General features: G+C 43.8%; 2 protein-coding genes across 2 annotated transcripts in view; one reads left to right on the top strand and one right to left on the bottom strand.

The window, feature by feature from the left end:
* LOC149371928 (uncharacterized) overlaps positions 1–13871 on the top strand; it is a 510412-nt gene that overhangs the window by 180272 nt on the left and 316269 nt on the right. The gene's annotated exons all lie outside the window — the stretch shown is intronic.
* Positions 1–13871, bottom strand: part of LOC149371931 (cell adhesion molecule Dscam1-like) — a 114777-nt gene that overhangs the window by 23051 nt on the left and 77855 nt on the right. The window contains exons 4-9 of the mRNA XM_089585490.1: positions 12611–12763; positions 8074–8367; positions 5701–5967; positions 3192–3373; positions 2402–2627; positions 647–808 (exon numbers count right to left, since the gene is read on the bottom strand). Of these exons, the coding sequence (XP_089441616.1) occupies positions 647–808; positions 2402–2627; positions 3192–3373; positions 5701–5967; positions 8074–8367; positions 12611–12763 (1284 nt within the window). The remainder of the gene's footprint in view (positions 1–646; positions 809–2401; positions 2628–3191; positions 3374–5700; positions 5968–8073; positions 8368–12610; positions 12764–13871) is intronic.

Genomic DNA, 13871 nt, shown 5'->3' with positions numbered 1-13871 from the left:
TCAGTTGAAATTCAAGAAAAAGTGGTTGCCAAACTCATCCGCCATCGTCATATTGACGAAAAAAATTCGCTCGCCACCAACATAAATAGTTAAAATACTGGAGCTGCCCACACCTGTGCAGCATGCGCGAAAAGAATAACTACTTTAATTTACTTGCACTGAGGTTTTTCCCGGTAAAATCTTAGCGGTCAGCGTGCAATAACACAATAGCAAGTATGCCGGTAGTAATTGTCTTTATCCCTTGTTGTTCTGCCTGGCTACTGAGCGCACGGTTAGGCATAGCTGGGCGAGTCGGAAGTGGTTACTGAATGATTGAAAGTGTCTTGATGTTCTGCTAGAAGTTACGCCAGTGGCGACGCAATGTATAGAGGACAAGTTACCCGCAGCTGGCAGTCGACAAGGTTGATTGAAGGGCTATGCGAGGGGCCTTAATCCTGCAGTAGATTTATTTAAGCAAGTAATTGTAATGATGATCATAATGTGGCGATGATATGATGAGTGCACCACCGCAATTTCCGCGCACCACACAAAATTACTCGGCTTGGGGAATTTTAACTAAAGATAATTTCCTACGTAGCTTTTCAGTACTGACCCACGCGTCTTCGTAAAACCGTTTGCGTAATATAGCGCTGTCTCGGCCACTCACCCATGACGCTGACGTGGAGCTCCCCGGAGGCCGACCTCCCCGAGGGTCCCGTGGCGACGCACCTGTAGCCGCCTTCGTCTCCGCTCCGCTCCACGCGGTGCACGAACAGGGTGCCGTTCCGGAACACGCTCTGGCGCTTGCTCTGAGGAAGCTTCGAGTCCCCTGCGGCACGGCAAATATTGCTGTTAGAAAAAGTCACTAGTATTCGCTCCTTCACTCAAACCGCTGAGATCGAAATTTCCACAGCGGAAGCTGTCGTTTTCGTGACAAGAGTTGCCGGAGCTTTAAAAAGCTATAAAGTAGAGGCGCAATATAATAGAACATATGAATATGAATAGAACATATGATAGAATGATATGAATAGAACATATGATAAGGCGCATCATGTTCAATATTACGTGATAGCGTAAGGAGCTCGTTCCGCTGAAACCCCGGCGCCGTCTGCCATCGTCCTGCGTCATTCGGAAAAAAAATTTAGAAGGTTCAACAAAAGGAAACGAATTTGAGAGGGTCCAAATCAGGCCGAAATTGGCGAGGAGCTCGCACTAATGACGGTGTTAAGTAATACAGAAATGATTCACTAAAATAAATTACCCGGCAACGGGGGTGGAACCAACATGGGCCCTTTGCGTACGAGGCGGGCACTGAACGCATAGGCCGCGAAGGCTCGTTTGATCAAGTATGTTAGAGGGGCGCCTAGTGAACGCTTTGTGGCGTGTATGACTTTGAAACGCGTATTTGAGATATGTGTATGAGCTTGTCGTGCAGTGTAACCTAGATAGTGATAGGTAAAGACAACTGGTGATCGGTAATTGCGATTATATTCGGTGACCTTGATCGGTGGTGTTTGTGGATTGGTAAACGGTAAAGGTGATTGGTATGCGGTTATTAGTGATTACTGATATTTTATCGATAATTGTAACCGGTAATTGGTGTTGATACTTGCTAATTAAATGCTCTTTATGATTGGTGATTGATTGCTGTGATTTGAGAAAGCTTTTAATTGGTCATTTGTAACCAATAATGGTTAATTAAAAAAATGTCGACTTTTGGCGACAGCCACCGGGGGAGCAGGCCATGGAGACACAATCGTCACAATGGTCAGGTGAATGAATCGGCGGTGGAAGTTAGCAAAAAGCGATTGGAAGTATGGTGCCACAAAAACAGACATGAGACATAAGGTCAGAAGTGTAGAATTAAAAGTGTATTAAAATGAAAATGCCGAATTTATAGACCGTTTTATAACACCATGAAGAAATATATCAAAAACAAAATGAATCAAGAAGAAAAAAAAAAGCCGAGCATGGTGCAAATTGAAACCACCGCGTTTCAAAGGGGACGCTTCTGTATGCTCTTCATCCATCCACATGTAGAATGAGTATGCTAGGGGGAAGCTTAAGCGTCCTTCTAATTTTTATTTACGCTCATGCGCTATTACCCACCCTTGACAAGCTAAAAAATGTAGTAGTTTGCAACATACAATGCGTGAAAATGCTCGCCACAGAATTCCATTTTGAAATAAATTTACAAATTGTACTTCTTACAACTTATCATCAACTTGCGTTACTTCGGCCTTGCCTCTCTGCCGTGTTCAGGTGTGTCTCGAGCAAATATTACTTAACTGCCTTTAGTAGAAAGCAACCGTTGAGTCTTCTTACACGCACGCACAAAAATGGGAGAAGGTCAGTCGGTCATAGAGCCAATCGTCGTCATCCACCCCCTTCCGTTTTCTGTTCTCTTCCCCTCGGTGCTCACCTTTGTACCAGAGGATCTGGCTGAGCGGGTATCCGGCTGCCGGGCAGTGCACGACCAGCGTTCGACCAGCCAGCACCGACATGTTGCGCATGGCGCGAACCAGTGGTGGCCCGCGCACGTTGAGTCGAGCGCCGTGGGACACGGTCTCGGCGTCGTTGCTCGCGTGGCACTGGTAGCGGCCGCCGTCTTGGGTCGTCGCAGCTGTCAGGTTTACGAAGCTGTTCACCTGAACGTGGAGGAAATTCCTTCCAGGTTTTTCTTTTGGGGGTTTAATGTAATCAATAGCTGATCACTGTCATTAATCTTCTCAATTAAACTATGTTTGGAGTAAAGAGGGTTTTTCTGATCAACAATAAAAAATAAAACGAAGATCGATAAATCACTCAACTTAATATAAATACATATATTTGATGCAAGTATAAATAAATGAAACGTTCTTTTGAGGCAACTTGCGTAGATGCATGGTATTTCAATAAAGAGCTATCAACGACCGAGTGTTATTTAGGACGAAGCTTCGAAAATAATAACCGCTATAATTGCCAACATTTTGTGCCCATTATGCACTCTGAGCCCTAATTCTTTATGGGCTCCGATTCAGCCCATGCAGCAGTAAAATCGTGTGTTTAATTCAGGGTGCATCAGTGTTGCAGATTTTCTAAAGCAGTCCATTTCATTCTGGTCTAGGTTGTAGATCGCTCGCGCTCTGCTCTTGGAGTGCGCCTCCTCAGCTGGCATAGGCTGCGGCAATAGAAATGCAGTTGTTTTCTTGTGGGGCTTATGGCCGGCGTACCTGCCCATCGTTTGTGACGAAGTCTCCGATGCGCAGTCGCAGGTTCTCTACGACAGGCTCGCCATCCAGCGTCCACGTGATCTGTGGCAGTGGGGCGCCAGTAGCAGTGCACTTGAGGGACACTGGGGCGCCTGGGTCTACAGTCCGCTCGGCGAATCGGTGCATGAGCACTGGAGGGTCATCTGCACCAATAGCGTCGAGTTCGTAGTATAATTTGAAGTTCTTTACGAAGAAGAGGAAGAGGAATGCAAGCTGCTGTTCCCTGAAAACTACGCCGTACCACTTCCACACATCACGCCAGCCGTAATTCTCCCGCTGACTTATAACCGGTGTGCCTGTGACCGTTTTTTTAGCAGATATTTTCTCCTCATATAATATCTCTAGTTCCTACGTCCAATATCACTAGCAGTTTATAATCCTGCATGCATAAAATTTCAATGGATTGAGGGCTTGAACGAACTGGAGAGAAAATACCTGATACATAAATCCTACTACATTTTCACGAGCTGTCAGGCTCAGGACAGTATTCATATTTAACTGTCGCTCTGAAGACAACACTTACAAAAACTGTTGGGTAGGCAGGGCCTGCTTAAAAGCAGGACGGCACTTTCATAGTGAATATGCTCTGAATCTATCATTTGACACTTATTTGAAAGAAAACATTCATTAATTAGGCAGAGTATTGATACGAAGTTGCTACAATAGAAACGGGATTGTTTAGAAAGCAAAAATGGTGGTAGCGAACATCACGGAGCACTGAGGGTTTGGCGAGCTCCACAAACCAGTCCTCATGGGTTAACAGTATTTACAAGAACAAGAACAAAAAGTGTCCCTTAATACGGCTGTTTTGCCGCATGATCTTGGATAACAGGTGCGTTGTAAACTGGGCAGTTTAAGAACGTTATCGACATCAATAATTTTCATTATACTTGCTGAAAGTATCAATTAGCACTACCACGTGCACCACAAAACAACGTCGATAATGTTAAAATGAAATCTGTTCCAGAAATCTGTCCCAAAAAATTGTCGAAAACTTTTCGTATCAAGCTCGAACCCAGGGCAGCCAGTGCGAGAATGATTATTGGAAGTAAAGTCCGCAATGCTTTCTTGCTGGAGTCGTCTTTTCATTCCATTAACTTGTTGTACAGGACGACCACTATACTCTCCAGGAGAACTGTCCTTGTTCATTTAGAAAAAGGTACCGCATAGAAATACGGCGTTTTTTTTTCCTGCGCAGCGAAAAATATTCCCTTCTTGTAGTTAATGGCAACCTTCCAAACAAAATGTATTGTGAAAAGTCGCTATATCAGGCGAATTTCTAACTTGTCTGCTAATTCCCAACCGTGCAGAGACACAGCTGGAGGAGTTTCCTTGATTAGAATAAATTTTTAAGCGTGCCCAGTTGCAAGAAATTCACCATAGATGGCGCTAGCTGTACTACGAACGGGCGATGCGACCGTGCACCGAGCAACGCGCACGGCGGCCAGCGGAAGAGACTAAGCTACGGTCGCTCTGGCCCTGTTGCTTTCTTTTCTTAGCCACAAATGTCAAACGGTATAAACAGCAAACTTGTGAATACTTTAACGGTGTAGTTTCTATTCGGATTATCAAGATCATGGTTAGCCATTTCAGGACCCCTAAGTGCAAAGACCTCTGAAATGAATCTACTAATGAAGGCTGCCATGTATCAGCCGCGGTAACAATATCCCAACAAACATCTTGACTTCAATGCCCCGCTATAGTATACTATGCGGCCATCGGCTCCACTGAAATCATAGATTCGCACTTTATCGCTTTACAACAAAGGCCCAATAACTGTCCCCATTCACTATTACGCGTTTATTTTGAAGAAAATTTAAAGTTTTGTCAAGCTGCCGAAGGAGATATTTTCACTCCATATTGAAGGCCTTTTCCATTCAACATATCCTTGAATTTATGGAACCAATCCCTGCTGCTTTACTGCCACCAGACGAGCATGAACATATTATGTCGTATGTTTTATTGCGCATATGGAAAAGCATACCGAGCTAAAAGTGTGCGGAAAATGTTTCCCTTTTATAAAGCCTTGAAGAAGAGTATGATTTAACACAGTGATCGGACTGATGAGAGGTAATATACCTGAAACAAGGTAGTAAAATTAAACTAGTTAAAAACTAAAGCGCGTTTTTGTGTAGGTTTTTCAGTGGGCTGCACAAATAAAAGACGCACTTGTTCTTCACGACCGCGCGACCAACAAAATGACAAGTTCCGTGACGACAAGCCCCAGCTTTGAAAAAAATCACTGAAACCTTTGTTCTTTCTTTAATCCTTTCTTTTTCGCACGCTGGGAGTTTCCCTTTTTAATGTTTTTTTAATTTTTGAAATATTGCCATTGAAAACGTTTCACTACAGACGAGTCACATCCGCCAACTTCTTCACCGAGCTTACAAGCTGGAGCTCAGGACACTGCCGTGTGTAGCTGGATTGTTCTTGTGAAAGAAGAAAAAATAAAATTGAGTATGCCACTCACCTCCCAGGGTGACCTCAGCGGTGTCCTGCGCCCAGTCGTAGTCGTTGAGCGCGAAGCATTGGTACATGCCCTTGTCGTCGCGCAGCACGTTTGGGATGTGCAGCGTCTCCCTCGTGAGCATCTTGACTCGGGAGGAGACTACAGGCTGGCCGTTTTTCAGCCACACCACCGAGGACACCGGGTGGCCCGAGGTGGAGCAGTTGATTGTCACCGAGCCGCCTTCGGTGGCCACCGTGCGACGGGGGCGAACAGTGGCTGCCAGGGGCGCTGCGAGCCGAATGCAGGCGCATCAGGAAATGAGAAATTCTGGTTGACCATCAAGAAACCTTTAGGAACAAGTTCTGCACTACGGACTGTGAGGGACGCTGTAGTGCAGATTGCGGAATCCATTATCGCTATCCGGACAATTGACTTTCGGAAATACCGGATCTGAACACCATAACCGACGGGAAAACCGAACTACTAGCGCACCTAATTCGCATATGGCCTTAGTACTCAAATCGATCATGATTTTTAAATTCTTTCTCATCATTTCTCATCATTACTTTTTTTTTAGTTTCACCTCCATCGAAATTCTGCCGCTGCGGCTGGGTTCGGACCCACGAATTAGTGCTCAGCAGCGGGATGTGATGGCCAGTTTTCCATCGTAGCGAGCGCGATGGGAAGTTGTTTGGGTTACTGAAGTAAACCCATATGTATTCCTCGAAAGAAAATATCATTGATTGACATACGAAAAGCGCAGTGAGAAGCGCCACTGCAAAGAACGGAGCAACGCTTATATAAAGGAATAACTAGGTAATGAAAACACTCACAATACACTACTCTTTGAAACGGCCGTATGTAGCTATAGGCCCTGTCCTTTAGGCCGACCTTCCAAGAACTTAACAATACATATATTAATATAATATGAGTAAAGGAAAATAAGTCTGTTGATGTTCGCGAAGCAATCACTTGAATTCGAGTTGAGTTGCACTCATATAATGAATAGAATAACTGAAATAAAATGCCATATTTATTTGCTTCATTGCCAAGACAATCTTTAGAACTTTTCAAGGAGAGTAAGACATTTATTTAGCGATCTCAAGTTCGGGGCTTCATTTGCCCGGAGCGTTCCGGAACACGAGAAAGCAGTTATCTGCGGCAATATAAGTTTTCGCGCTTCCCATTCTCTTTATTTTTTTTTTGCTTCTAGACGCGAATGATACCACGTGAAGATTACAAAATAGGACACAATTTTCTCTATGCCACAATCCTTTCCCCTGAAATGGCGTCAAAATATTGCACTCGTCGTTGTCTCTAGATCATGCTTTTTTCTGAAGGACTTAAATGTGACTCTGCTAAGAAATTACCTCAGGAAGCTACTGACGTCGCATCCTAGGCAAAGCATAGGCGCTAGTTCCGGCCAGATATGGCTTTTGCGAAAGCGAATGACAGATACGGCCACATTTTCCACACAAGTCCGGGGACAGTTGCTCTTATGGGAGCATAGGTAGAGCACAGTACAGCTGTCGTTACTGTTTCATCTCTCCTGCAGAAGGTGAAAAGCTGAAGCGTATTTTTCAGTTGAAATATCGCAATGCATTAAATGCAACCTCAAATAAAAAACAACGTCGGCGAAGAAATTCAGAGCACGCACCCTCTTGAAAAGTCTGTCCATTGTTGACAAACACTGCCTTCTCTCTAGCATATCAGCCACTTCAAATCTGACTAACGGCGTGCTGTCAAAACTGACTGGACCAGAACTGACATCAGCTTGCAACACGACAGCTAATTGCTGACGGCACTGCTGAGGCCCCCAACGCCAAGCTCTACCACCGAAAGCATACTTGTGCGTTGTTTCGGCGTTGGTGTAGCACTGCACTCTAGCCACATCTGACATTCACGCTTTTTTGAGTATTTTCATGCGCCAAACCAAAAGACAGAACTGCCTGCTATACCGATATGCTCACTGTATTTGCTTGTCTCCGAAACCTTGTCACACATTTTTTAAGTCCACGTCTATGTGAGAGTGCGGCAGCGGGCAACTTTGTCTACTGACTGCTGTGAACTACTCGCTTGTAAGACTTGGAGCAGCTACAAATCAAACGGATTAGAATGTTTGTTCCTCAAGTATAAAGCTACCTAAGTGATGTTTCGTGCGTGAAATTTCACTGGGGAACGCTCAAAGATAGCGCTGAAAGCTTACAGACAAAGCTTACAGAAAACCTACAGCTCCATAAGAAAAATATAATTCGTTTTATTCAGATTTAGATGCGAGTGCGACTGTAACTTTTCGTACTTTCTTTGCCATTGCCTTTCCATGGTGTATGGCGGTCGAAAGCTACGAAGAAATAAATGCGATTGATTCCGCACACAAGCGGACGTATCACTCACCAGTGATTACTAGCTGCGTCTCCATGTGGTCCTCGCCGATTGAGTTGTTGACGACGCACACGTACTTGCCGGCGTCGGAGACCGAGGCGCGCCTGAAGAGCAGCGTGCCGTCAGCCTGCGACACGCGGCCAGCCGAGTCCAGGGCCACCTGCCAGCCGCCCTCGAGGCGGTGCCACGCGTAGGAGGGCACCGGGTAGCCCTGCGCCGCGCACGGGATCTTCACGCTGTCGCCCTGGCGCGCCCGCACCATGGGCCGACGGTCGGTCAGCCGTGGGGCCGTGTTCACGTGGGTGTCTGTCGAGAGAACGAGATTCGTGACCGAAACAAACGAAAACGCAGAACTGACACGCACGGTGGACTATTCCTCTACAACGCTAAAAAACGGAAAAGACGTTAAAGGTATAGCAGAAGCTGCATAAACGCGAATTACTTCCCTCACACAACTGCATTCGGTTGGAACTCAACCCTCTCTCTTAAGCAGCAAACAAATTAAACAGTCAGCTGCTGTTTACAGAGAACACGAAAAATAAAGATCAGTTCTGTAACTAAAAACTTGTGTTCAAACAATTTGTTTTCAAGTAAGTTCAGTTTTGTTACGCTTTCACATAGTTAAGCTTACGAGGTTGTAAACACACATGCGTTTGCCTTTCTTTCCAGCTTAATCTTGTCAATTTTTGTCCCGTTTTGTATTAGGAAGGGAAACCACAATGCAGTGCCAGGTCTGCTAATATCGTCTTTCTTTTAACAAAGTACAATTATCATGGATAGAGAGCAGCCCAAATAAGAAAAAAAGGTAAATTAAACTCCCATTTAACTATGCTACGCCGTTAACTCAACGTAAAAAAATACAACTTCATGTGCCTGCAGTTTTGTCCAAAACGAATTGTTGCAGAAGTTTTATACTAAGATTTTTTCCGGCGCACGTTACTCCACTGAGCAATAGCCCAGCTTGGGTTCTTTTGCTCATCCCTATGCTGTAGTAGTGTTTGCTCATCTAGTGGGGGGAAAATAAAATGCTGCAATGCTTCCATTTTTTGACAACTGACGACGTCGATGCAATCAAACACTCCTTGGCAAAGCCAATTCGTCACCTCCTCCTACCTTAAAGCATCCAACATAATTCCAAGCAAGTAAGGCCAGCAGTAACTGTGATACAAACCCGGTACGCGAACTTCTTGAGTTATTTGAAGCATAATTAACCGTTTGGTCTACCAATATTCTTAGGTGGCATTGTTAAATTGATGAGCAGCATATTTGTTTTTGTCATTGGCAATTTCTTTCACTCTGTCGGAGTACCCGAAAGTCACGTTAAAATGAACTCGCAAAGAAGTACATTAGTAATAGTGAGAGGTGTTCGGGCAGGGATTTTAATAAGTAAACAGTAATGAAAAATTTCAGTCGGCTGTCAAGTTCAATATCACTGTGGAATTTAGTCTATATTCTTCAAAACAGGCTATACATTACGTATGCTAACATAGTTTTGACATATATTTGCAGATTTTAAAACCAAGCATGCGTAGCGATCACTAGATGTCACATTTGGTGCAAATAAATGACTAATTATTCATCAGAGTCCACTAAATAGCTGCCGCACGCCTACAAAAAAAATCCATGTAGCTCTCTTTTCTAACTTTGCAGCTTACTTAAATTGTTTTCCCTTTTTTTACTTCACCTTGGGGTAGCCTAGAAAACAAATTCCGCGCACAGACGAACCCTGAAATTTGCACTTTGAAAACAATCCTCTGGACATTAAATCTCATATGACCCCTATATCACAACGTTTTCTCCTTTGTACCACATGTTTGCCTGCAAAGCTATACGGCGCATAAAAGCCAATCATGCGGAAAAGCAGTACTTCCTAACGTTTAGTACAAATTCATAAAGGCTGCAAGCAAAGCTCAAAGCAAGAGCTGTGAGTGCAGCATGCCTAGCAAGGACTGGAGCTCCGCCCCTTTTTGGACTTACAATTTGGGGAACAACAACGCAACAGAGACTTGGGCTGCTATGCCTGAAGGATCTTTGCGAGGTACAGGCAACGTGGGCACTTAATTTTGCACACAGACGCTGCTGGGATGGCATCTCTTGAAAATGGCGTTTTGAAGAGCATTTTGCGCTTTGATGGAGTTTTTTAATGGAAAAGATATGTATTACAGATTGCGTAAATTATTTCTGAAAATACTGTCGCGTTTAGTTTTCCGTTCCCGAAAATTTCGCATTTACATTGACATTGTCATGCAAAATTGCTAAAGAATTTTCATTTTTTTCTTCTCGCAACAATGACGAAAACAGTTAACTGAACGGTCGGCACTGTTATATGACCTCCAAAGTAAGGTTGCAACACAGAGAACTGGTAAATATCGATTATTACGGCGAGGTAACATATAGAGAAAACGCTACTTCGATGGGATTGAAATGCAGTTCCAAGAGTGCAAGGAGTATAATGAATACATTCCTAGTTCCATAATAAGAAAAACGAAATGTTGCTCGAAATTTACGGCCCTGGCTTCTCGAAGCGCGCGGTAAAACGTAACCTAGCGTTTATTTGCACTCCCAGGTAATCTAACAAATTGCGTCAAATTTTCCTCTGGTTTATTTTGCGGTAAAAATATTGGTGTGAAATCACATACGGCTAAGCTAAAAAAAAAGCAAATATTATCGTTTTCAGAATAATAAAATCAGGATAGTTAAAAGGTGAGGTTAATTTAAAATTTACTTATCCACATTATGACCGCCGTGTTGTTTTCATTTTCTACTCTTAGCTCCACCTAAAAAAACTTTATTCTCATAGAGAAGGCCAGAGGGAAAGAGCAAAAGTAAGGAGATCAAAAAATGATAGAAAAACAGAGCAAGCGCCTGCTTTTAGCATTGTGGATATTTTGCGAATGAAAATTGGTTTAAGACGGAAATACTTCAGCACTATGTGTTAGGTCTGGCGTGAAATGATCAAGAGAACAAAGAGGTAGCTCGAATTACGCTGCAGCAGTGGTATATGGGATAGTTTTGGTGAAAACTTTTAATTGGTGCAATAGAGTTTGGGAGCCACAGAGTGGCCCCGCTACATGGTCGGCGTCCCTAGTCCGGGACACCGCATGACAATGCCCCGTCTCTCACCCGAAGCGAGTCGCATTTCTGGCACATCGTCTTGTTTTCTTTTGGCGCCTGTAACCATAACTACTTCGACCGGTCTCCTGTGTCCATTCATGTGTGCCATTTTCCAAAAAAAAAGGTTGAAAAATTGTGTGTGGTCGCAAAACATAGTTCTCAACGGCTCGTTACCACACGGTTCGAAACTCTGGAAAACATCGAGCGACTCAGCATGAAAAACTAAAGAAGCATTTCGAAAGCAGCACAGCTTACTGCGCAAAGCTTTACCGATTTCCCCCGAGACCGTGCTGGTCACACGAGCGTGCAGCTCCCGGATTTGCATAAGAGGCCGCGGCTTGTCTGAAGCGTGTCACGCCTCTCTCTCCTAGTGCCTGATCGATAATAGGCTGCGTTGCCACCATCGATAATGAATGGGTCGGCACTTCATCGGGCGCAAGCGCAAACGACGGAAACGTTGATCCTATGACGCTATGGTACACCTTCGTAGAGGGCGCTATGGGCTGCAAGGAAGCATGGATTGTGTGTATTCATGCGTAAGCGGGCTGGTATCGCTGAATGTCTGGTTTAAGATCTGCGTAAACAGGCCAACCAGAAATACAAATATATTCACAGGGCTTACTTCACTGAGCTGTGGTCCTGACGAGAACGACGTACTTTTATATATGTTAAAAAAAGTTCTGGGCGCCGAATTCTTGGCATACTATGGAAAATATTTGAAAAAAACAAGAAAACACTTGCTGGTCACAATTTTTAAATGGTGATTGTGATTGAAGCATTGTATATGCAGTGGAAGTATACAGCGGGAACCGCAAAAAAAAATTATGCCGTTCTGCATGTGTTTTTCCAGAGTTGTCCCTAAAGACAGATAATGTAAGTGAGTGATGAGTGATTATAAACTAGGCCACTCTACTGGAAACTCTTTAAAAATCTTGGTTTACTGGTTTACTGTAAAAGAACTAGTACTACATATTTGCCAAACATACTTTATCATTGCATATCATACTGAATATAATATTACGTGACTATCATGTTATGATTGCTTTGTTTTAGCCATGCTTCACTTTCAAGCGTTGCAGTTATCAAGGCGGGTCTCGGAGTTACTTCGTACGAAAATGCACCATGGGCTCAAACATCAACGTTTATTACGTGCATCGAACTCAGAGTAAGAAGTGCACCAGTTACTGAGCAGGTAGAGACCTTTAGCCTTGGCCGGAGCTAGAGTTTAGGCCGGGTTGCTAACCAGTGTGAAGACAATTTTATAGAGGACTTGCGACAAAACGTGCGCGTGAAGAAATTTTTCATGGATATAATCGAATCGTGAGTGGTCAAATTTTTTCCAGACTTTTTCTTTATGGCATGGCTCATAGCTCACAGAGTAGCGTTAACTAGTAAAATATCATTTCCACAAAACAAAAAGTAGGAGAAAATTCACCAATGATGATGAGCCTGGCAAGAGTTGCGCTCCTCAAAACCTTCCCGGTGAGCCTGTGCTTGGCTTGGCAGTAGTATTTGCGGTGGCTGTCTGCAACGGGGTCGGCTCTGCGGACGTGGAGTTCTCCAGATGGAAACACGGTGAACCGCCCACCTGGACAATGAACGTGCATCGAAGATGACATAAATGCCACAAAAACTCACTGTTTTCTCACAAGTACGCGGTCAAATCCTTTGCCAAACATGTGAAAAATGTCGAAGTTTTCTCACAATTTCTCATAACTGAAGTGAAACCTGAAGCTCACACGGGCAATCATACCTGGAATTCCCTACTCTCCGTGTGCGAAGAAACGACGCTTGATTGACCAACATCTTTTGCCTCTACACTCTGGGCTATTACAATTATTGTAGCAAGAGACTCTTAATAGAGACTCAATCATAAGCTTGGTTTCATGCGAACATGCTTGATAGCCATGAACGACACTATAGATCGGACTCAAGTGCCAATATATCATAAGGCAGCGCTAAAATAGCATAAATAAGGTAAAAGATCGGAACTAATGTGTCAGTGTAAATAAGTGGAGCAACTCGGGAAAAATAATTATCTTGCAGAAAGCAGAAATAATTGGACAGCAAAGTATGTACATTTTGGCAACGACGTGCGAGGTGAAAAACTTGGGAGCATTTTCTACGTGGGACTTATTCACTACAGCACACACCTAACAGAGCTATGGGATATTCACTCTGTTAATCAAGAAGTCTTTCGCCACACCTTCCCTCTCGGCTGCCTGCTGTCTTTTTCCAAAACTTGAAACGCCTATTCGCTTATATAAAACCATTTTCTCGTTTCTAGCTACACTGGCGCTGACAGTTTCTTTTACTGAGTTAGATTCAATTCTGCGTTGAAAATTCTCATTACATCAAGTTGAAAGCAAAACTTTTGTTAGTGGCGTTCTTCTGTACTGTTCTTAGAAACAAAATAATTGGCTATAAAACTGACTGTCGCATCATTACCCGTTTATTCATTCAATCGACCCACATCTGAAATATAGAGTTCCGCTTCGACTTCCTCGCCAACTGGAAACTGTTTGGTATTGACTTCGTCTAAATTCTGCGTTTAAAACCGACTTACGGTACCGACTGGAACAACTGAACAGTCCTCATTGCGACAACTTCAGCTCAATTGAAAATGCGCGGCACATTCTGCTTGAGTCCTAAGCGTATGCGCACCTAATATAAACATCAAATAGAACCGTTCCCTC

Source organism: Amblyomma mixtum, chromosome 1 (assembly GCF_055824585.1).
Source record: "Amblyomma mixtum isolate Tamu chromosome 1, ASM5582458v1, whole genome shotgun sequence".
Classification (NCBI taxonomy): Eukaryota; Metazoa; Arthropoda; class Arachnida; order Ixodida; family Ixodidae; genus Amblyomma; species Amblyomma mixtum.
Note: the sequence above shows the minus strand (reverse complement) of the source record. Positions and strands in the feature narration are given on the sequence as shown.